Here is a 24,605-nt window from a genome sequence, read left to right on the forward strand (position 1 = left end):
ACTCTATAACCCAAAGAATGTCAGGGTTTTGAATATAAAATTATTCATAACATTAAATTTCAGTACATTCACATTGAAAAATGAAGTGTTCGCAATTTGAATCATGCGTAGAAACTTGATTCATATTCCGAACACTAATTTCAATGAAGATTTGTGCATAAAATATCCTTTTATTTCATCCATTTATTGTAGGTCCATACATTCTTTAGCACTTAGCATGAAAACAACAAACAAAATAGATGAAAAAACTACAAAAACTGAAAAATTAATGATGCTCGTTTTTTGCAGAATTTGTTAACGTTAACATTTTATCATTGGTTTTGACTGTCACTTTTTTGCAAATGCTTAATATTATGAACTATATGCTATTGATACAGCAATACCTGTAAGGGATGTTAAAATGAAGGCTATAACCCGAAGAATTTCAGGGTTTTGATTATTCAATTAATTATAACATTAAAACTCAGTAAATTTACATTTGAAAATGAAGTGTTCGGAATTTGAATCAAGAGTAGAAACTTGATTCATATTCCGAACACTACTTCACTATTAATTTCAATGAAGATTTATGCATAAAATATCTCTTTTTTTCATCTATTTATTGTAGGTTCATACATTCTCTAGCACTTAACATGAAAACAACATACAAAATAGTTGAAACAACTACAAAAAATTAAAATAGAGCGATGCTTGTTTTTTACGGAATTTGCTAACACAAACATTTTATCATTGGTTTTGAAGGCCACTTTTTTGTAAATGTCTAATATTATAAATAATAGGCTGTATCGACACCTGTAAATGATGTCAAAATGAACCCTATACCTCAAAGAATGTCTGTGTTTTCATTATTCAACTATTTATAACATAAAAGTTTAGTAAATTTACATTTCAAAATGAAGTGTTCGGAATTGAAACTGTTCGGAACATGAGATAAAACGGTACGATCGGAAGATTTTGGAGATTTTAACAGCATCTGGAAAAACCACAAGAACATAAGTCGGTGTTGAAGCTGCAGAAACAGAAGATAATGAACTGGATGAGAGAAGGAAAACATAAATCTAAATGAAATTCTATCCGAACCTGTCCGTAATCTAAGCATATAGCTTCAAAAACTAAGATAAATTTTTTTTGAGACCAAAAACACACATTTTATTATGGGCAATCTTTCGCAAAGGGTTAAAAATCACAATCTCACCGAGAAACAGCGTGTTGTTTCCATCATCCGAAGAACCACGATTGCTACTCACAGCTAACAAACATCACTCGCAAAGATGACCTGAAATTATGGACACCATGAAAGGGTTGTCAGAGATCCAAACACATACTATGATATATGTCGACATTGGTTGTTGGATTCGAATGGTTTCTCAAGAAAAAAATTGCTTTTCTGGGCAGGTTCGTTTCACTCAGTACTTTTTAAAATAAATTTTTCGTATGCTAATATCAATCTCCTCTAAGTGAACCAATCATAACCAACTTTGTCGAAAAAAAAACAAAAAATTCAATTGCGATTTATGGAAGAATCTCTCCTCATCTGTCCTGTCTGTGACATCAACGATTCATCACTTAGTTAATATTGTGAGGCTGCAAACTCACACAATCATCCGAACGGTGATTCCGAAACCCACCGCTGTGAATCTTCCTGGCGCCAGCTTCCGGACTCGCTACGATCTGCAATTTGAGAAGTGTGACTAAGAGAATCATTCCCAGCGAGCGACCAATTCGGAAAACTGATCTTCGTTGTGCGAACACCTACGAACCCACCCGGAACGCCACACGAATCGTCATTCTCGTCCTTGTGAGCCTCTCGTATTCTCTCGCGAGTGCTGCCCACCGACCATCGGACCATCGGAAGGTGAAAAACATTCGCTTCCGATCGGCCGATGCTCTCACAGTCGACGCCTAATCCAATTCAGTGAAAATCCTTCCATCCATCCATCCCACAACGGTGGAAAATTTCTGCGCGAGAGGAAATTGCCAAACAAATCGGCATCGAGCAACGCGGCGCAGAAAAGCGAACACAGCGGAGAAAAGGTCTCTCCCGCGCGCAAACCCGAGATACCATACACAACCCGAGATGGAAACTGCTCCTTGCTGCGAATGGGAAAGCACATAATTTTCACCCGACCCAAGGATCAGTTTGGTGCCGACAATCATCGGAAGGACCGAAGGATTCGCGTCGCGCTCGATTTGCCAACAATTGTTGTCCATGGCAGCAGCAGCAGCAGCAGCAAAAGGTGGTGTGTGGAACAGTGGAACATTGGCCAAACGCTAGGGAAGGCGAACGGCGAACGGAACCTGCAAAGCGTGGAAAAACGCTAAGGCCCATTGTATCCTGATCATCGGTAGTGGCCAGCAAAGTGCACACCGAGGCAGGAAAATCGATATTCTCGTTTTGTGCTCCTGTGCTAGCCTGTGCGTTTCTTTACCTTTTTTTCGTTATTATGTTGCTCCATTTTCTTGGTGATTACAAGAGGATGCGTGCGATTGGGTCTGTTTCCTAAGCGGAACATGAATTCCGGCAAAAGGATGACTGAGGGAGAAGCGTAGAGACGAAATGGTGATAAACCTGGATTATGATTCGCGAAAAATGGTGCGAGTCACAGTCGGAAGCGAATGTTTCTGAACGAGAAGAATGTGCAACCATTCGGCGAAAGAAAAACATTTTTTTCTGTGGGGATTAATTCCAGCTTCGATTTTCGCCTGTTTGAGGGAAGGATTATCGCTTCCGGATCGAATGAGTGATGCGAATACTTTGTTTTCGCCGTCGCTCGAATTGTTTATAGTGCTGAATGGTAGCATTCGGCGCAAAAGTTTGTGATTTCGTAATCAGATTAAGTGCGCAATACGGCTCATCGTCGTGATATATAGTTTCGAAGCAACACGAAGAAGGAAAAGCCCTTTCCAACGATGTGGTGGATTCAAGTTGCGAGCTAAGGAAGATTTCCGCGTGCGTGGGTGGTGGTGAGTGCGGAGAAGAAATACTGCAAAGCAACTCGCGTGACTAAGCAAAAGATAACACGCAAGGAAAACGTTTCCCAGAGTGCCAGTGGGGCGTGAAGTGGTGAGAAGAGGATGTTTCGTGCAAAGGAAGAAGAAAAAATGAAGCGTATTAGCTGGTGCCGCTCGAAAATATACCAGTCGGAAGGTGTTTAACGAGGGAAAAGGGCAGGCAAAGGATTTCACGAGTTACACAATATCGGCCACTCCTCCACCTACTACTACTACTATCCTATACGGACTGCGGACCGGTCGGAACGACGCGGAAGTCGCTGCCACTACCGTAACGGAAATGGAATTCATGCAAAGGAATATAATCATATCGCTTTTGATCTTCGTCTTCGGGCTGGCAAAAGGTGAGCAATGGAATGGGAATACAGAGTAACATACAGTAAGAAGCGAACAAAGCGTTTGCCGCTGGATAAACTCTCGCACACGGTTTGTGATTATGTAATTAGTGTTGTTAAGAAGTTGTTTTTGATAATCTCATTCGATAACGCTTTATAGCAAAACTAAGTTTAAGCGGCTCGAGCATGTGATGTTAAGTGATGATAAACGGGATTAGGGGTATTTCTTGTAAAGTGTGCGGATAATGCGGATTTGTGCGAAGGAATAGAGAATCAGAACGGAAGTCGTTGAAATTTCACTGGTCCGATAGTTTTTGTTCTTAAGGCTAAGAGGATTGGCTGCCGATAGTTTACTGTCATACTTGTATTGTTGATGATAATAAACATTCATTCCGGCAAGTAAATTAGGAATATTATAATGGGTTATCCGAAAAGTTCGTGTCGCTACCGCAAATTATCTAATCAAGAAGCGGACCCAGAATAATCCTCAATACAAAAGCATTACTAGTAGATTCCCTATTTATGTGTAAAACCACCGTTCATGAGGTGAAGCTTGGTTACGTGAATCGCTACGATGTAGGCGGTCCACATAATTTGGCCCAAAAATAACGCCTAATAAACGAAATAACGTCTTCATCACAATCTTGAGATTCATCGTCTAAAAAATGATTCAGTTTTCATCACCATTGAGACAAAACCTGATGGTTATGAAAACTGAACTTCATAGAATCCTCATATAGATTTCTCATTGGCAATTCTTCATTCGAATTTAGAGTTCAGAGTTGAGAGGTTTATTACTTTGTACTGTTAGTACATTCCCTGCGTGTAATTGCCTTCACCATACCTCTTGAAACTTTTTTTTTCTTTTTTCTGTATTATGGTGACCTTCAGCCTTTTTGGCTGGATCATCACTCGGACTTGGACTTTCATTCAATAAAATGACCTAATAAATGTTCAATTAAGTGAAAATTAAATTCGTGACATTTTCGTGAGACGTACGGATGTTAACCTCTACGCTAGATCACCTCCCCATCTTTAACACTAGATTGCCCAAGCAAGTCATTTTGACTGCTTTTCAATTTCAATTAGGAAAGCTGTTATGTGTATAATGGCACAGTTTCTTAGAACGTTGTGATTTTTTACACAACATATAACAGTGTTTATTGATAATTGTAGTTATCTCCCCCCTCCTTCATTTCCGGAGATATATATGTGTTATATTCAGAGATGCCAACCTTCCTGATTTTAGAGGATTTCCCAGACTTTTTGGCTCGTATCCTGATATCCTGATAACCATTCAATTTTGCCTGATTTTTCTGAAATGATTCTGAATTATCCTGATTTTTGAGGTTTTTACTTTATCACAATAAAAACAATCCATAATGAATATACCGGGATTCCCTTCAAAGTTTCCCTGGTTGGAAATGAGAACTATCAGAATAGGCTACATAAAAAAAGCTCAACATAGAATATAATGATTAGCCTTTCATTCGTTAATTATTTATTCCGAGGCGATTCACGTTTTTGAAAGTACAGTGTCGACATTTATCAAATTTTGAAGTTGACGTGAAAGAAAGATTCTCATAAGATTGAAACGCTCGAATACAGTTTCTAATTTTTATATTTCGAAAGAAAATAATTACTTGGGGTTTTAAGAAGGTTTAAAACACGTAGTGCATTTATTCCACCTGAGAATCCATCATGATTTTTGCATCATTATGACAGAAAATGAAGCTCAATGTCGTCAACGTGGATTGCAAAAACGCAACGAAAATGCCGTTTTGAAGAGTGACGGTTGATGAAAATGGATAATTTACAACAATTTTGATCAGCAAAAAAAATATACGCGAAATAAACAACCTTAAGCTAACCCAAAAGTCGATCTTCAGCCGAAGAAAGTCATGCTCTGTGTCTGGTGCGATTGGAAAAAAATTCTGTACAATAACTTTCTACCAAGTAACCAGTCGATAAATTCCAATAAGTACTGCTAGCAAATGAACAAATTGATTATTAAGCGACCAAAGACAAACATCGTGAATTAGTCTATGTGATAGGCGTAATCTTTCCATCAGGCCAACGCAAAACTGCATATCACTACAAATTACACAATAAAATATTTCGGAATCTGGCTGGGATGTCCTATCCCACCAGCTAAACTAACCGGTTATTACAACCTCAGATTATCACAGGTTCAGGTCTCTGCAGAATTATTTTAAGGGCAAGAAGTTCGATTCTATGGACAGTATAAAATAACACCTTGGACAGTTTTCGACGAGAAGGCAAACATTATCTGGTTTAATATATTTTGAATTATTTTTTTAAATATTTCGAGAATGACCACATTTAGAAGGAGATTGATAATAACCTTTTTTTTATTTTAAATCACATCAGGATTCATAATTTGTGGCTAAAAATGATTGTTAACATACAAAAATTCGATGTTTCGAAAATTCCTAAAAATTCGATGTTCCAAAAAATTCGTCAAAAATAGTTTTACCATATTGGGCCAATTTTTTAAATTTTCTGCATGACTTCTATTTTGTATGAAAAAAAAATAAAAAAAAATAAAAAAATATGTATTTTGGATATTGCAAATCGATTTGTTATTTTGTAAATAAAGAAAAGAGTACTAATTTTTTTTTTCTCAGTGTACATTTTTTTCATATTCAACCATCAATACTCTATAACTATTTCCAAGACACTACTCCGGTACGACTCATAGTTTTTGAGATATAAATTATCAAAGATTTCTCTTACTAATATCGATGCGCCATTTTCAAAAGTTACGCTTGAGTCAAAAAATTCCCAATTGCTGTGAAAAACTCATATTTCCTCCAACCCATACAAGTTTTAAAAATCTGCATTTTTAGGACGATTTCATTTGGAATTGCTGACATGATAACATACAAGTACATGATAAATTGTCACTTTTTGCGTATTGATAAGTTGCAGTTTCTCAAAAATCTAAAATAATAATCATTATTCAAATTTTTGTGCAGTCTTTGTTCAAACTTGTTCAAACAAGTTGTTTATTTTTTTTTCTTTTGAGGCCTAAATGCAGGAAGTAAATGTTGAAAAGAGATGAGTTATCGGAAAAGTAAACGAACATAAGTGAAGAGTGCTTCCACTGTACAATCAGATGCAATAAATTCTGAACTATCGTGTGGAGATGAGACAGATTGTGTTCAAAGTGAAACATTTGACACTGAAGATAACGATGAGAAGTCGATCACCAATGATTATGGGAGATGGTCTTATCTCGTTGATAATAGATAACATTATTATCAAGCATATGAAAAAATGCACAAATGTAGACTGCTGAATTTTGAGGAATGATTGAACAACAGAATTATCTGAAATATTTGCATTTATTGGGATTTTATATGCTTGTAGAGCTTTGAAAATATTGAGAATAGTCCAGCTTGCTATCAACAGGGCAAATTATTACAGTTGACGAGCAATTATTTTCGACAAAAACCAAATGTAGATTTTCACAGTATATGCCTAATAAGCGCTGAAACTTGTCAAGCCATTTACAAGAAGTTCAAGAAATATCACGACCAATTTTCCCTAGTATGTCACTCGCGACAAAATTATCGACAAAAAAAACAATTCTGATTGGAACCATACGAGGAAAAAAAAAGGGAATTTTCCAAATAAGCTTATCAAACGGAAGACAACATGCCTCGTTTTTCAACTCTGTAAATACTCTGTTTTTCAACTGAGTAAATAAAAGAGTAGCTGTTCTAGATTCTAAGCATGAATATGTGAAAATTTATAAAAGTGATGCGAAACACATGAAAAGATTTCCACCTTCATTTTCGATAAAAATACATAAATAGTCCAAAAAGGATTTTTTTTAAGTAAAATAGTTCATTTATTGCTCATATTCACTAATAACTTGTTATGAAACTGTAAATGATGTAAAAAATATTGAAAATTAATTTAAAAAAAAATTCTTTGCACATCAGATTTTCTTTCATAGAGCAGTCATTTTGATTGCTTTTGGGTAATATAGGTATATACTAAGTTTCGGTCTTTCTAGTGTTAAACAACCCAAACCTCTCGTACTTCTGTAATTTTTGATTTATTCTTGATACACCATATTCTAAATCATATACGTCTCTGGTTATCCCACCCATCTCTTCGATTAATTTTTCCAAACTAAATACTGCTAGAATGTTTTCCACCTAATGGATAATATAATAATAGTCCTACTGGTTTTGCCTAATGTTGCAGAATTGGCTACCATATAACACACTTTGGGGAAAATATAATCCCTTCCGATTGGTCATTATTTTATCTACTGAAATAGTCTCAGCCGAAACAGAAGCTATCCGATTGATAGAAACTGTAAAGCATTCATGTTGCTTTCTTGTCAGAATAAGACAGCTCTTGGGTACTCTAGTCGAAAAATCTTCTGACATTATGTTTGAAAAGTTCCATGACTTTTGAGTCACCCTGTACTTCAGAGTAGTTGTCGCATGTCAAAATATAAATGTAAAAAAACAGGATTCGCTCTCTCGATAGCCATTCGGTGCGTATAAGGAATTTCTTGGGAATTTTAGTTTATTCAATCTGATATCTTGCACAAATCATCAGTCTAGACGACTGATCACATATTACAGGAGAGATGAACATATATTTTGTTTAATCTCAACGAATTGATTTCGCATGGAAATAAATTTGATGTTAGTATGTTACGCTTACTAAAGCTGATATACCTTATCCCATTCTGCTCTTGAAGAGGTCGTGATTTTGACCCAGGAAAAATATCCCACACCAACTAAACCAAGCCTCATTATGCGAAACGTTATTCGTTTTTTCTTGCATGTACGAGAAAATTAAAGATACGACTCTAGGTGAATAGGCCAAGCTTATTTCATACATGTACAGGTCGTATTCGATTATATACTGACTCGATTGTATATGATTCGATGAAATACAATTTTAGACTCGAGGGTTATTTCAATAAAAATGTAATGTTTCAAAATTGAGTATTAGTTTTAAGTACAGTAGAGTAAAATCAGTGATCCTTGATGATATTGAAGGATCATCAGGAATTGTTTAACACTAAGCCTACCACGAGGGGCCAAGTAATCTATTTTAAACTTTTAGTCAAAATTTTCTTGCAAATTACATTGTCACAACATAGTTTGCCTACACTACTTTTCTTAAAACATACATTGAATGTATTTTTTAGTGTTTACTCCTCTCTTGTTATTTTTTTTTCACTGAAAAATATAAAATATACTAACGCAACGGGTCATTTGACCCGTGCAAACATTCATATGATATCAGAAAGATTTGTATGTGTGATGTGATACAAAACCTTTGCATTGTACATTTTTGGTATTGCTTTTTATATTTTGTTGTATTTGTGAATGAATAGTGAATAGTTAAAATTGATGGTATTGCTGATTGTCCAAGCGAGCTAACAGTAACCATTCCAAGCTACAGTGTTATTTTGCGTGTCAAAAATTGTAATTTCATTAGTTTACAGGATATACAGGAGAACGACTCTACAATGTTATCTATTTCCATTTCTCAACAAAACTATTTTAATCGAGTTATTGTTCACTAACTACTCATAAAGAGTCACTTGACCCGCTGTAGTAGGAATAGGTATACATGAAACATCGGTAGGTTTAGTGTTAAAACGGTATTGCAGCGAAACTAAGAAAAATTGAAGTTGGGTGCCAAAGAACAAATTGTATAGCAGTTGAAGGTTTAATTTGGGTGATAGAAACAATCTTGTTTATTATCCATTTTTGGGGTAAAATTAGTAATCACACTTTAAAACCACATTTTTTCTAGTAATAGAAATAGTAGTTGAAAGTTTCACTTTCAAAAAGTTATTTAAATCCACAAATTTAGACTTTCACAGCTATGTTCCGTATCAAATTTTCTCTTCTCAAATGAAAACAACAGAACCGTAGCGTACTTTTTAAAGTAGAGCCAGTTTAAGCCAACAGAGCTTGAAACAAAAAAGGAGTTCAATAACTCTGTCATTGTTGAAATTCGAACATATACGTAGAAGGATTTTTTTCATCAAAAATGATCCTCTATTCCAACAAAATGTTCAATTTTTCTTTTATATCTAAGAAAAACAAAAAAAATGCATATAAAACAATAAAACAACAAAATCTATCTCATTTATCATGATATATGTATTAGGTGTACCGATAAGTTTCTTCGGTTTTACAACAGATGGCGTAACTTGATTATTATTCCAGTGAAGCAAATTTCCAGATATTCGTTGAAAAGCTGCTGTCATTGCGCGTCTTTTCCAGTATATGTCAAAAAGTTGAAGCGTAAACAACATAGTTTTTAGCCACCTCGAATATGTCCAACTTTGTACCAACGAGAGTGTTTTTGCGGGGAGGGTTACTTCGTTCCTTCAATACGAAGAAAAAAGCTGCGGAAAGTAATCGCATTTAGGTGGAAGTTTATTGTGACCATACTCCAACTGAGTAAACGTGTCAGACGTGGTTTGCACGGTTTAAAAGAGGTAATTTTGACTTGGAAGACGAAGAACGTTCCGGACCACCAAACAAGTTTGAAAATGAAGAATTGGAGGCTTTACTCAACCAAGATCCGTCACAAACGCAACAAGATCCTACAGATACACTTGGATTAGCTCAGCAATCATATCCGATCGTTTAAAAGCAATGGGAATAATTCGAAAGATATGACATTGGGTACCATATGAATTGAAGCCACGAGACGTCGAACGCCGTTTTTCCACGTGCGAACAACTGCTCCAACGGCATAAAAGAAAGGGTTTTTTGCATCGAATCGTTACTGGCGATGAAAAGTGGGTCCATTACGACAATCCTGAATGTCGGGCAACGCATGGATACCCCGGCCATGTATCAACATCGACGGCCGCACGGAATATTCACGGCAAGAAGGTTATGCTGTCTATTTGGTGGAACCAGGTCGGTGTGGTGTACTATGAGCTGCTAAAACCGAATGAAATCATCACGGGGGACCTCTACCGAATTGATTCGAACCGTGCACTGAAGGAAAAACTGCCACGATACGAGCAAAGACACGATAAAGTTATTTTGCAGCACAACAATGCTCGGCCGCAGTTCACGAAACCGGTCAAAACATACTTGGAAACGCTGAAATGGGAGGTCCTATCCCACCCGCCATATTCTCCAGACATTACTCCGTCCGATTGCTACCTTTTTCGATCGATGCAACATGGCCTGGTTGACCAGCACTTCTCCAATTTCGATGACAAACCGACTGATTGTTTCCGCAAAGGAATCCGTGAATTGCCAGAAAGATGGGAAAAAGTTGTGACTAGCGATGGGTAATACTTTACCCATCGTAATATTAAATTTGTAACCATTTTTACAGAATAAAGCATTAATTTTTGGATAAAAAAACCAAGAAATCTACCGATACTCCTCTTCGGTACGCACTCTCCGATTATCAACACAGTCATCGTTAGTTGGATACAATTATCCCTAAAGTATCGAGCATGTGGTCTAGCCGAGTACGAATTTTCATTTTACCGTGACTTTACTATCCGAGTTACTCAGGGCACTAGGAATACAATATTACTTACCGGTTAGAGGTATTTTAGCTAGTCGTGACCTCAACCTTGAATTCCTCAAAAGAACTAAAATGTTTTATTCCTCTTCTCTATTAAAACAATTTTATTTTATCCTATAAGAAAGTGAGAAATACTCAATACCCAAAAACATTGGATAGCGTAACAGTGAAATCAATGTTTAACAAATTCAAAACCTCGTTCTATGGATCCTATTTTACGTACGACACTCGTTGGAACTTCATTAAAAGAATGCCGATTTATTATTTACATGATTTGTGAAACCATTTCGAAAAGCTGAATACACAGGAAATCATGCTTACGTATCATTAGTAAAACATAAAACAAATTTCATTTATATGTTTTGAAGCAAAACTAGGAAGAACAGCATTAGTGTTTCAGAAAGCGCAACAAATTCAGGAGTCATCAAAAGAATTAGACTGAGAACAAATTAATTCAGCTACAAAATATTCTCCAATTCTGATTTCTGTAGGGTGTTTTCTAAATTATATAAGGAAATCTTCATTTTCTTCGGATATCGTTGTAGCGTCATGCTGGAATAGGTATCCTTATTTTAAAAAGAAGAAAGGTCTGGATCTACACGGACGGAAACGTAGAACTTTGTGGACAATCGGTTTGAATTGATTTTAAGTAACTGTTCAGATATCCGGAAATTGAATTCATTTGATCCAACCGACCCTACAGAAATATGAATCGATCGGTAGCCTTTTTCTCTAGCCATTTTAATTTAACCAAATGCGATAAGAGACCATCATCTTACAGTGCATTCTTGAACTTAAGTTTAATTAGCCAGCTTGCCTCTTCGATATTATCCTTGTCTAAAATATTGCTTGTGGTGGGTCTAAATAATTATATCGTCATTTCTGACGATATTATATCCTACATTAGACAACAACCTTTCTAACAAAATCTCTTCAACTTTATTGAGTGAACCAGTTCTTGTGTACTGGTCTTTCGCTCTTCCGTTCAGCGGTATCAATCCGGTATCAAGAACAACATTGAATTTTTGCTGAACCCATCGGACACAGGCAACTTCACGGCTATTCATGGCCTGGCATTGATATTTTTAAATTAGGTAGGACACTTCCTAATCTGCGTGATTTTTGTTTTTTAATTACTATTGAAAGAAAAGATGCTTCTTCAAAAATCGCTAATTGTATGTAAAGATATGTTTCTCACTCGACAATGCTGTATTTAATCATTTTTCATATTTGCTGTTGGGACTCAACCTAGGTTTCATCAAAAATATATTCAATAATAGTTTAATCAGCATTGGCGATATCCTAACCAATGAGTTTTTACCGAGGTGCGATTATTGCTAGTTGAAAAAAAATAGTTCAATCAGAGAAAAGATCCTGTAACGATTTTTTCAATTTTCACAAATATCCGGTAATGGTTATCTTGATAACACATAAACTGGGGTGCCAAAGAATGTATGGGAAAAAAATCTCGAAAACCCTATATAAAATTTCAACTCAATTCAACCTTAGGGATAGTTGCGCTAAGCGGTCAAAGTTGGAGTTTTTTGAAAACCGAAAAATCACATGAATAAGGTGTTTTCGAAAAAAAAAAATTGTAATGCCAAATTTTTTAAAATTGCATAAAACGGCGCAATCTACTGTCATCTCGAAAAAAAAGTTGTTGTCGAAAATCGACACATTTTTTTTTACGGATTACGGAAATACTTTGTTTTATTTTGAATACGAGGCAAAACGAGTGGTTTAGGGTGCCAATGAAAACTCCAATAAATTCTGTACAAGGTTAATATTATTGTTAAACGTATTTACAATCGATTTCAACAATCGAAATGACCGGTTGTATCATTTGTTCACAAGATTTTGTCTTGAATTTTTATTTAATATTTTCTTACAGTGTTATGACTTTTTCTAAATATAATTTATTTCCTCTGAAATTTTCATATTTTGACAACTAAATATTATGATGATCAGAAAGCACCGGGATTTTTTAAATAAAACAAAATAAAGTTAAATTTCAGGCAAATTTATTTCATCTCCTTCAAAATATGATCCATTTTGAGCAACACACATATGCCAACGCTTGACCCAGTTGGTAAGTTGTTGGAAACTATACGTGAATTCATAAAATTTCATGAACAAGTCGGTATAACACAACAAACATATGAAAAAGGGCCTATTTAGACAATAAATTAGAAAAAAAACCAATGTCTCGACAATGCATACATTTAGAAGAAGGTTGATAATGACCTTTTTTGTTTCAAAACACATTAGTATTCATTATTTGAGGCTAAAACTGAGTGTGAACATACAAAAATTCAATTTTTCGAAAACTAATATAAAATCGATTTTCCACAAAGTTCATCAAAAACAGGTTTACAATCTTGGACTTATTTTGTAATTATTTTATATAAAAAAATTTATATAGAAAAAAATATATAAATTTTAGCCTGACGGGGCCGGGAGTCCAATATTTTGACAATTTTTGCCTTACATCTATGTTAGTAATATGTAACCGATTAATCGCGGTTGGCTCGAGGTTAGTATTACAAGTGTTCTCATAATTGGTATGTTGCAGTCTTCGATGCTCTGTACGTGTGCCCGACACGGGAAACTTCCTAATAGGATGCAGCTGACCATTAATCAGCAACGCCCCCCTAGTCTTTACCCCATATCTAGCGTGGTGCGTCTTTCTCGACTCGAGGAATCCTGGATAGAAATGGACACTAGCCGGCGCAATCATCAGCTCGTGTAGAGTTGTCATGAGCGGTACAACCTTTGGCTCTTGTTGAATGATCAGTGGACTGCACAACCTTCGGCCCGTGCATCTGTAAAGAGTGTGTGTATGTATTGCCGCGACTAAGTAAAAGTTTATCGTTTGGATAGGAGGGATATGAAACGGGGACACAACGAAGGAAACATCATTAAACGTTGACATCGGCGTTTCTGAGGAACAGGTATAGATGAAGCAGAAGATCAGGATCCCGGCTACCTAAGATATCCCGGACGGGGATATCCGATTGTCTGCCTTGTGCTCTCAGTGCTCTAGAGAGCTGAGAGCGAGCAGCATTGAACCGGATACACGACCAGACAACATGCTCGATGTCGTGGTAGCCATCGCCACAATCACAAAGATTGTTTGCTGCGAGCCCAATGCGATAGAGATGCGCGTTTAGGTTGTAGTGATTGGACATAAGCCGAGAAATCACGCGAATGAAATCACGACCTACATTCAATCCCTTGAACCATGCACTCGTCGAGACCTTAGGGATAATCGTGTGTAACCAACGACCGAACTCATCTTCACTCCACATGCGCTGCCAACTAACGAGTGTGTCCTGACAAGGAATGTGAAAAAATTCATTATAGGCAATTTGCCTTTCAAAAGGTGTGCCTTCTGAAGCGCCCACCTTAGCTAGCGAGTCCGCTTTCTCATTCCCCGGAATCGAGCAATGAGAGGGAACCCATGCTAAGGTAATCTTGAATAATTTTTCGACCAAAACACTCAATAGATGTCTTATTCTTGTTAGGAAATAAGATGAGCGTTTATCAACTTTCATTAAGCGGATTGCCTCTATTGAGCTGAGACTGTCTGAAAAAATAAAATAATGGTCGATGGGCAGTGTTTCAATGATCCCTAGAGCATAGTATATCGCACCCATTTCTGCGACATACACGGAACAAGGATCTTTGAGTTTGAAAGAGGCACTGGAATTTTCATTGAAGATGCCGAAGCCAGTGGACCCGTTTATGTATGAACCGTCAGTAAAGAACATTTTATCAGATCCAACTTTCCCATATTTTTCCGAAAATATCGACAGTTGTAGTAGATTTTCGAAGTTATCAATCACCAATGGATTCATGATCTTGCAACGGATGAGAAATCTGTAGGATAATTCTGTGAACCGAAGAGTAAGCGGGGGTACTCCTGCCAAAACTTCGAGACTCATCGTATGTGTCGAATGCAAACACCCCATGGCTATACGCAAGCAACGATATTGTATTCTCTCCAGCTTGAGAATATGAATCCTGGCAGCTGATCGGAAGCAAAAACTGCCATATTCTAACACTGACAATATCGTTGTTTTGTACAACTGTGCAACTGTGTACAATGTGCTTTTCTGACAGTAAATTGTACAGGAAACTATTCAGAATTGGTGAAAGTCCACGATTATGAAGCTTCTCTGAGAGAATTTCCATGGAAACTGAATCAAATGCCTCTTTGATATCAAGAAAAACGGAAGCCATTTGTTCTTTGCGAGCAAATGCGATTTGGATTTCAGAAGATAGCAGCGCGAGACAATCATTCGTCCCTTTACCTCAGCGGAAGCCAAACTGCGTATTTGACAGCAAATTGTTCGTTTCGACCCACTTGTCCAAACGAAGTAGAATCATTTTCTCTAACAATTTGCGAATACAGGATAACATTGCAATCGGCCTATACGAGTTATGATCGCAAGCCGGCTTGTTGGGTTTTCGTATGGCTATCACTCTCACTTGTCTCCAGTCATGCGGGACAATATTCAGCTCCAGAAACTTGTTGAACAAGTTCAGCAAACGCTGTTTTGCCAAGTTGGGAAGATTCTTCAACAAGTTGAATTTAATCTTGTCCGACCCCGGAGCTGAATTGTTACATGAGAGGAGGGCAATTGAGAACTCTACCATCGAAAAATTCTCATGATCGCATTGGAGCGGAATATCGCGTACGACGCTTTGTGCAGGAACAGAATCCTTGCAAATTTGAAAATCCAACGGTCAGAGTATTCCTCATTGGTATGGTTCCAGCCACGCATTCTCCTAGCCGTATTCCAAAGAGTACTCATAGCGGTTCCCTTGACAAACCATTGACGAATTTCCGCCAATATCCACGCTTTTTTGCTTTAATCAGACCTTTTAGTTTGGCTTCTAGAGCTTGGTACTTTCGAAACCATTCCACTAATCCAGTTTTCCTGAATTTTTTGAAAGCGGATGATTTTTCAAGGTAGACCTTTGAACACTCCCTGTCCCACCAAAGTGATGGAGGACGACGTCGGAAAGTGGTAGCCGGTACACGTTTCTTTTGAGCTTGAAGTGCGCTATCGTAAATCAAACTTGATATAAAATTATACTCTTCAAGGGGAGAAAGTTCATGCATCGAAATGATTGCTTCAGATATTAATTCTGCAAATTTTCTCCAGTCAATATTCTTCGTGAGGTCATACGCAATATCGACTGACTCACTAGATTTTGATTCATTGGCGATCGATAAAATTATTGGTAGGTGATCACTACCGTGGGGATCTTGGATTACCTTCCATGTGCAATCCAGGGATAATGAAGAAGAGCAGAGAGATATGTCTAGCATGCTTGCCCGTGCAGGAGGGTTGGCTATCCTAGTTGCTTCCCCAGTATTTAAAACTGTCATGTTGAAGTTGTCGCACAGATCATAAATCAAAGTGGCACGATTGTCATCGTAGAGTGACCCCCATGCTGTTCCATGGGAGTTGAAGTCACCTAAGATTAACCGCGGCTCCGGCAATGCCTCGATAATATCAAAGAACTGATGGCGGCCTACCGTAGTCCTGGGAGGAATATATATCGAAGCAATGCAGAGTTCTTTGCCATTGATTTGTATCTGGCAAGCGACAACTTCAATGCCTGTAATCGATGGGATAGTGACTCTATAGAAGGAGTGACGTTTTTCGATCCCCAATAGTACGCCACCAAACGAGTCGTTACGATCTAGGCGAATAATGTAGAAATCGTGAAAATTCAGCTCGTCGGCTGAACAAAGCCATGTTTCACAGAGAGAAAATACATCACAGTTAGAACTGTGAACTAAAAATTTAAATTGGTCTAGTTTAGGGATGATGCTTCTGCAATTCCACTGTATGACAGTGGTCATATGGTGTATGCCGAATGGTGAAATACTTGTTAATGTACGGCACTTTCTGCACCCTTAGAATCGTGTACCCGGGGGCGGTCCGCACTCCCGCACCACCAGTCGACGCCACTGTGTCTACGTTCCATACTTCGGTACAACACACTTTCACACACAGTTAAGTTGTTGATGTATAAATGATATTCAATTTTGATAGCTCCTAGATCTCCTACCTTTAGATTAAACGCTTATGTCCAAAAAATGTTTGATTTGAGTGTTCTAGAAAATGTTTGAATTTGTTTCAATTTCGTTTCCATAACAGCAATTCCAAATGAAATCGTCCTAAAAATGCAGATTTTAAAAACTTGTATTTTTGATTACAATGAAAGTGTATATTCCGTTTGGGTTGGAGGAAATATGAGTTTTTCACAGCAATTGGGAATTTTTTGACTCAAGCGTAACTTTTGAAAAGGGCGTATCGATTTTAGCAAGCGAAATCTTTGATAATTTATATCTCAAAAACTATGAGTCCTACCGAAATAGTGTCTTAGAAAGAGTTATAGAGTATTGATGGTTGAATATGAAAAAAATGTACATTGAGAAAAAAAATTAGTACTCTTTTTTATATTTACAAAATAAAAATTCAATTTGCAATATCCAAAATAAATATTTCTTAATTTTTTTTTTTATTTTTTCATACAAAATAGAAGTCATGTAGAAAATTTAAAAAATGAGCCCAAGATGGTAAAACTATTTTTGACAAACTTTGTGGAACATCGAATTTTTAGGAATTTTCGAAACTTCGAGTTCTTGTATGTTAGCAGTCATTTTTAATCACAAATTATGAATCCTGATGTTATTTAAAACAAAAAAGGTGATTATCAATCTCTTTCTAAATGCAACCATTCTCGAGATATTTAAAAAAAATATTTCTAATTTATTGTTTTTTTTTATAGTAAATAATCCCTTTTAATATGTTTGTCGTGTTATACCGTCATGTTCATGAAATTTCATGAATTTTCTTATAATTCCCAGCAACTTTTCCGAATACATCATTATGGTTCATTTTTTGACTCAAGTGTAACTTTTGAAAAGGTAGTATCGATTTTAGTAAGAGAAATCTCTGATAATTTATATCTCAAAACATATGAGTCGTACCGAAATAGTGTGTTAGAAAGAGTAATAGAGTATTGTTGGCTTAATTTGAAATAAAATATACACTGAGAAGAAAAATTAGTACCCTTTTTTTTTATTTACAAAATAAAATTTTAATTTGCAATATAAAAAAATATGTATTTTTTAATATTTTTTTTAATATTTTTTTCATATAAAATAGAAGTCATGTAGAGAATTTGAAAAATGGGCCCAAGATGGTAAAACTATTTTTGACGAAATTTGTGGAACATCGAATTTTTAGGAATTTTAGAAACATCGAATTTTTGTATGTTAGCAATCATTTTCAGCCACAAATTATGAATCCTGATGTGATCCAAAACAAAAAAGGTTATTATCAATCTTCTTCTAAACGTAGCCATTCTCGAGATATTTAAAAAAAATTGTAATTTATTGTCTTTTTAATAGTAAATCGGCCCTGTAAATATGTTTGTCGTGTTATACCATCATGTTCATGAGATTTTATGAATTCGCTTATAATTCCCAACAACTTTTCCAAATACATCGTTATGGTAAAGACATATGTTTAGGAGTTACGTTACGAAACATTCGAAGACATGTGAGTTAATACAAAACGTAGTGAAACTAAAAAATCTTTTTTATCTTAATACAAACTTCAATCAATCGAAAAAATTGTTGGAAATTATAAGAGAATTCATAAAATTTCATGAACATGACGGTATAACACGACAAACATATTAAAAGAGATTATTTACTAAATATAAAAAAGATTATAAATTAGAAATATTTTTTTAAATATCTCGAGAATGGTTGCATTTAGAAGGAGATTGATAATAACCTTTTTTGTTTTAAATCACATCAGAATTCATAATTTGTGGCTAAGAATGATTGCTAACATACAAAAAGTTTCGAAAATTCCTAAAAAATCAATGTTCCACAAATTTCGTCAAAAATAGTTTTACCATCTTGGGCCCATTTTTTTAATTTTCTACATGACTTCTCTTTTTTATGAAAAAATTGAAAAAATATAAAAAAAACATATTTTTTGATATCGCAGATTAAAATTTTATTTTATGAATAAAAAAAGAGTACTAATTTTTCTTCTCAGTGTATATTTGTTTCAAATTAAGCCAACAATACTCTATAACTCTTTCTAACACATTATTTCGGTACGACTCATATTTTTTGAGATATAAATTATCAAAGATTTCTCTTACTCAAATCGATACCCCATTTTCAAAAGTTACGCTTGAGTCAAAAAATTCCCAATTGCTGTGGAAAACTCATATTTCCTCTAACCCAAACGGAATACACACTTTCATTCGAATCAAAAATACTCATCTTTTGTCATTTGTCGATTTCATTTGGAATTGTTCATAAGATGAATGCTTTTGATTTTACTTGTTCAAAAATTATCATATTCGACGAAAGGATTTCCAAGGACTGTTAAAATGTAAGAATGGCCTCTGATTCTCAAGAGGAACATCAGATTTGCCCGCACTAAGTTTTATAAATGTAAAAGCAAAGTCTTCTTAATAGGATTCTCCCACAATTTCGCGAAAATAATTTTATCTTTGCATTCTATTTTTGTTGTACTTTCGTGTTTTATTTATATCATCTACCCGGAACATATTCACTCGAATGAATGAAGAAGAAACATTCGAAAAATAATAATTCTAAATCTAAAAAATAATCTTCATTCGGAGAAATGTCACACACGAATGAATATGTTTCGGTGAATTGTATTTCGGGTGGAAGGTATTCTGGTGAATACTGTTTAACCAAACAGATACGGCTCTCAAAATAAATGTCAGAAAATTCACAAACATATTTTGAATATACTTGAACATAAATTCTATAGAAGGGCCAATTGTTGTTATGATCAACCATTTTTTTTTCACGGCAATTTTAAAATAATTACATACCCTTTTTAGTGTCATAATATTGCAGTTCTTATTTTAGCAAAAAATGTTCCTGCCATTACATCTATAAACAAAAACAAACAAATATGTGCTGGTAAACGCAAACCCGAGGAAGGAATGGTTCAATTTGAGTCAACTCTATTTCGTTGTATTCGTCTCTTCCCGTAGATCAACAGTCGTAGATCGTAGATCAACTCTATTTCGTTGTATTCGTCTCTTCCCGTAGATCAATATAGCGGAGAGAAAAATCGGAAAATTAGGAAAATTGAATTCCCATATGTTCTACAATTAGCTAAGCGTTGTTAATCCATTTGATGTTGGCGATAACGAAATTGATTTTTGTTCGAAAGCGGAAAAGGATTTTCAGACGGACTAACGCATTCCTATATCTTCTATCTATTTATATAGATGGCCAGATGTGTTGGTGTACCCTAAACCCGAGGAAGGAATGGTCCGATTTGAGCTGTCTTTATTTTGTAATATTCTCTGTATCAAACATGTGTTCCATGCAACGGAGAAACATGTTGTTTCCAAATGCTTGAAGAATCTTGAACGAGAATTGTGTCTGAAAATAATTTTATATTATAAGGACGAATTTTTGTGGAAGTATTAGACAATTTATAGTAAAAGGAAATTGTATAGGGTCAAAGGGTAATTAATCAATGAAGAGCTCAGTGATTGGACTCACTAACGTTCACTTAGTAAGAAAACGTGGATGTTTGATAGTATTCAAATCAAAAAATCTATTTTGAGCAAGACGAAGTTCGTCGGGTCAGCTAGTTTCATATAAAAAAAGATTAGCCGTTTTTTCTTTGCCGATTGATCATTCAAATGGCAAACCTATTGAGTCAAACGATTGGGACTTATTTCTACACCCAATAGATGCTACCTTTTTATTAACGCTTACCATCTTATAAAATAGGGAAAAGTACACAGGAAAGGAGCAACGGTGCGGGATTAAGACAAACAAATCAAGAATAACTCCGATGCAGTTGATTGCAGATTAATATACCGTTTTTCTAACCGATTGATCGAATATTCCACAATAAATCAATGTTTTTATTGGATTGAAAAACGATCGAAAAATTGGACCTTTTGTGTAGTGCGGATGGAATGAACACATGTTGGGGACAAAGCTGGAAGGTAAGGTAAAACGCAGTTGTACGGCACCCGTCATGTTTTTAGTGCCAACATCTCAAACGTCAAAAGTATTTGTTTTCTTCAAATTTCTTCGTTTACTAGTTTAGGGGAGCGTCAAAGAATAACTGATTTTCATTCGGAATGAACGTTTTCAAAATTAAAATTATGAATGAAAATTATCTTTTCCATATCAAATTAGTATTCTATTTAAATTAAAAACATTTTTGTTTGCAGGTGGTGAGAAAGTCTCATAGGAACATTGTTTATGAAGACAAGTTTATATTATAATGAAAAAGTTCAGTAACAATGCTGGAATTGTATAGCCATATGGTTGAATGAAAGTCAGAAATACGCAACAGATTCGTGCGCAGAATAACTTATACTCATGATAACACTGCTCTCGTGAATATTTGTTTACCGACCATAATCCATGTCAGTCGATTCTGGAGGATCATTCAGTTCCGTTTTTGTTGAATTACTTGACCAAGACTTCCTTTGTAGCTTTACAATCCAAATGAAAAATTAAAATGCAAAATATCCACTTCAATTTTATTTAAACGCAGCATCATGAGAGCACCAACACTTCTGATGAATTCAGCATCGAGTCCAACTGCAAAATATTCGAGCTTAGAAATGCGACAAAGATCACTCCAATCGACAATCAAGCAATCGAAAGATAATAATAAAATATTGAAAATATCATTTGATAGAGAAAACACCATAGGAGCGAGGCTCGTTAGCAAATTTTGACGCAGTTTCAATTTACAATTTTTCTGATTCGATATATTATTACTAGCTGACCCGTCAAACGTTGTTCGTCATATAAATTATTTCTAGTAAATAATTTTAATATTAAATAAAACATAACTAATGTATTATATGTGTGTTTGAATGTTTTATCGATCTATAAAATTGATCAAATTTAATCAATAAAAAAAGATCGAATTTGTTTTCAACTTGATTTAATGTATTTCATAACAGAACTGACATGTTTGATCTCTTTAAAGTTCAATGTAAAATGAAAAAAGTAAAATAATTTTGTCGTAAAGTAGAAAAATGGAAAAAAAAGAAAATCAATATTATTTTCGTTCAAATTCTGTCGTTGGTGGAAAATATTCGCTTTTCATTTGCAAGAAGGACGGCTGAATTTTTAGCTGCTGGGTCCCGTTCTTGAATTGGAAAACCAACGATACGCCAGGTAACTTGAATGGAGCTGGTGTATCATTCTATTTGGAACCGCATTATTCCGTCGTTGTCATTCAATAGGCCATGAACCATGCTTGTGGTAACCGTATCGAACAGTTATTTACATTTCGGAAATTTTGGTTTCAAACTCGATCGAATTTCACGATTTGTTCGAAATCGATTTCTTGCATTCTTAAATCCGCTCGTCTCAAATTCTATCGTTCTATACAAATGTGGCAACCTCACCTTGTCGCAAAAAACGTCAAAATAATTCATCGGTATTACGAGTGGTCGAGTGGTTAGCGTCAAACCTAACATACCGGGGGTTCGGGCTCGATTCCCGTTCTGGTCGGGGGAATTTTTCATCAAAGAAATTTCCTCCGTCTTGTACTGTGGTCACACGTATTCTAGAGCTTACCACTCAGAATTCAAGGTGTATTATTTAGCATCGAAATCTCAACTATGTACTAATAAAAATGACGCAAGTAAAACTACGTTCACATTTCTGTACAAATATTAAAAACAATTTTACTTTGATTCTCAGCATGAAGGTCACCGAAAAGATAAAACTCCTAAAACTGTATTCTACATGGCATTCATCTTATACCATCATGAAAATGTTTAATTAAAAGAAAATTAATTGAAAATTACTATTAGAAATTCAACAACTGATATTCATCCAGAACATTGCCGACAATAAACCCATAAAATCTAACCACGCCATTAGTCTGGGATTCATCGAAATCGGTAGCAGTCCCATTTCTAGAAAAGAAAGCTTCCGCTGGACCCAATGAATATAAACTTAAATATAACTTGTGACCACTTGTTTTGTAGTGACCAAACTTACGAAACTGCTTCTCCTAAATTTACGACCACTAATTTGACAACATTGAGAAGGACCCAATGTTTATGAAATTTGTCAGGTGGTTTTTGGTGAGATTAAAATCAATGTTCACTGAAAAACTACTTTCCAAAAAAAGATCAGAAGTATCGAAATGAAAATATTGATTTTTGAGATTTTTCGGAGTACAGAGAATCGATCCAAAAAATCAGAAATCGGAAAGGAAAAGATCTTCTAAATATCGATCCTAATTCGTATTCGTGGAGCAATTTACTCTCTATAAGATTAGCAGACCTGAAAGCAATTTTGAGTTGTTGAAATTTGAATGAAAAATATCACTCGATGTTGTCTAAATGCATAGGAGATATAGTCCTGATCCTAATTTAACTTTATTTTTCTATAACCAAAACTTTATCCGTAATATAAAATCATCATCAGACACAATTTTCGTGCAAGATTTTTCTCCAATTGTAGAAAATGTGTTATTTTTACATAGAACACAGATTTGATATGTAGAGCTGGTTTTCGTTTGAAATTTTTGTTTTAAAAGCGTTTTTCCACCCGAATATCCATTACCATTTTTGCTTCACAGAAATGGGACACGGAGCTCAATGTTATCAATGTCAATGCTGCCAGATTTGCACAACCCCATTGGACTTGAGTCGAACGGATTGTAGAATTCAAAATTGCAACATGTTCGGTAATTTTGAATCAAAAGGTTTCCAGAATACGGATGAGTAGTTGATCAGTTGGCAGATTTGGAATCTCTGAAGATATTACACTATCGATTTCCCCAACGCGTATGTGGACACCCAAACTAAAAAATGTGTGGATGAGGTAATCCTCGAGTCTTCCATTCAACCGAATACATCCAGCAATAGGTGGGACCGAATTGCTTGGCATAGAAATCTCAACAAAGCACTTCTAAAAATGATGCAAGTAATAGTACGATGATAAAGTGAACGTTGGGGACGTTAGTGCTATTGAAGAAGAACATGGGGAGAGTCGTATGAACGATGTGCGTAACGGAGAAACCCATATTATTGTTTTTTCTTCGAATCACAATTTTTCGCGCCACAGTGCAGTCGCCTGATATCATTCTAGCACCGATCACGCATTAAATCTACACTCGTGCTCTCCAGCAGGTGTTTCATCAGGATTGATGACAATAGCATGATTGTCATTTTGTAAACCGAGCAAGTGTGATTTGAAGAATTTCAATAATTCGTTGTGGTCATTCAAAAATACTTCCAGCTTGTAGCCGATACGCCTGACTTTAGATGAAGTGAGGTTACTTGCGGATATGTGGATGAAAGCTCGATGTAGCGGGCTTAGCGCCATCTGTCCTTTAACAACATCAATAAATTCGTTCTGTATGAAAAACGAACGACGGTTAAATTATTCCAATATTTTTATACAAAAATACTAAAATCACGATTAAAAATTGGGTATGGGGGTTTGAATTTGTGGTTTTACGAATTGTTTGAAGCCAAATTTAGGAACAAAAAATTCCAGATTTTTTTTATGCATAGGGCCTCCCTAATCGGAATCATACATATAGTAATCGGTATCCTAGCGGTATCGTATATAGTTTACAACCTATTCTCATGCCT

The 24,605-nt window shown here is 35.5% G+C and overlaps 1 protein-coding gene and 1 non-coding gene across 2 annotated transcripts in view; both read left to right on the forward strand.

Moving 5' to 3' along the window:
• The first annotated feature begins 1,935 nt into the window (after positions 1-1,935).
• LOC129778128 (uncharacterized) overlaps positions 1,936-24,605 on the forward strand; it is a 30,098-nt gene continuing 7,428 nt past the window's right edge. Inside the window, exon 1 of the mRNA XM_055784834.1 lies at positions 1,936-3,356. Within this exon, the coding sequence (XP_055640809.1) occupies positions 3,293-3,356 (64 nt within the window). The 5' untranslated portion in view covers positions 1,936-3,292. The remainder of the gene's footprint in view (positions 3,357-24,605) is intronic.
• LOC129780841 (U4 spliceosomal RNA) lies at positions 12,197-12,342 on the forward strand. Its single transcript, XR_008744031.1, has one exon. It is a non-coding gene; the product is annotated as a U4 spliceosomal RNA (small nuclear RNA).

The sequence above is a fragment of the Toxorhynchites rutilus genome, chromosome 3 (assembly GCF_029784135.1).
Source record: "Toxorhynchites rutilus septentrionalis strain SRP chromosome 3, ASM2978413v1, whole genome shotgun sequence".
Classification (NCBI taxonomy): Eukaryota; Metazoa; Arthropoda; class Insecta; order Diptera; family Culicidae; genus Toxorhynchites; species Toxorhynchites rutilus.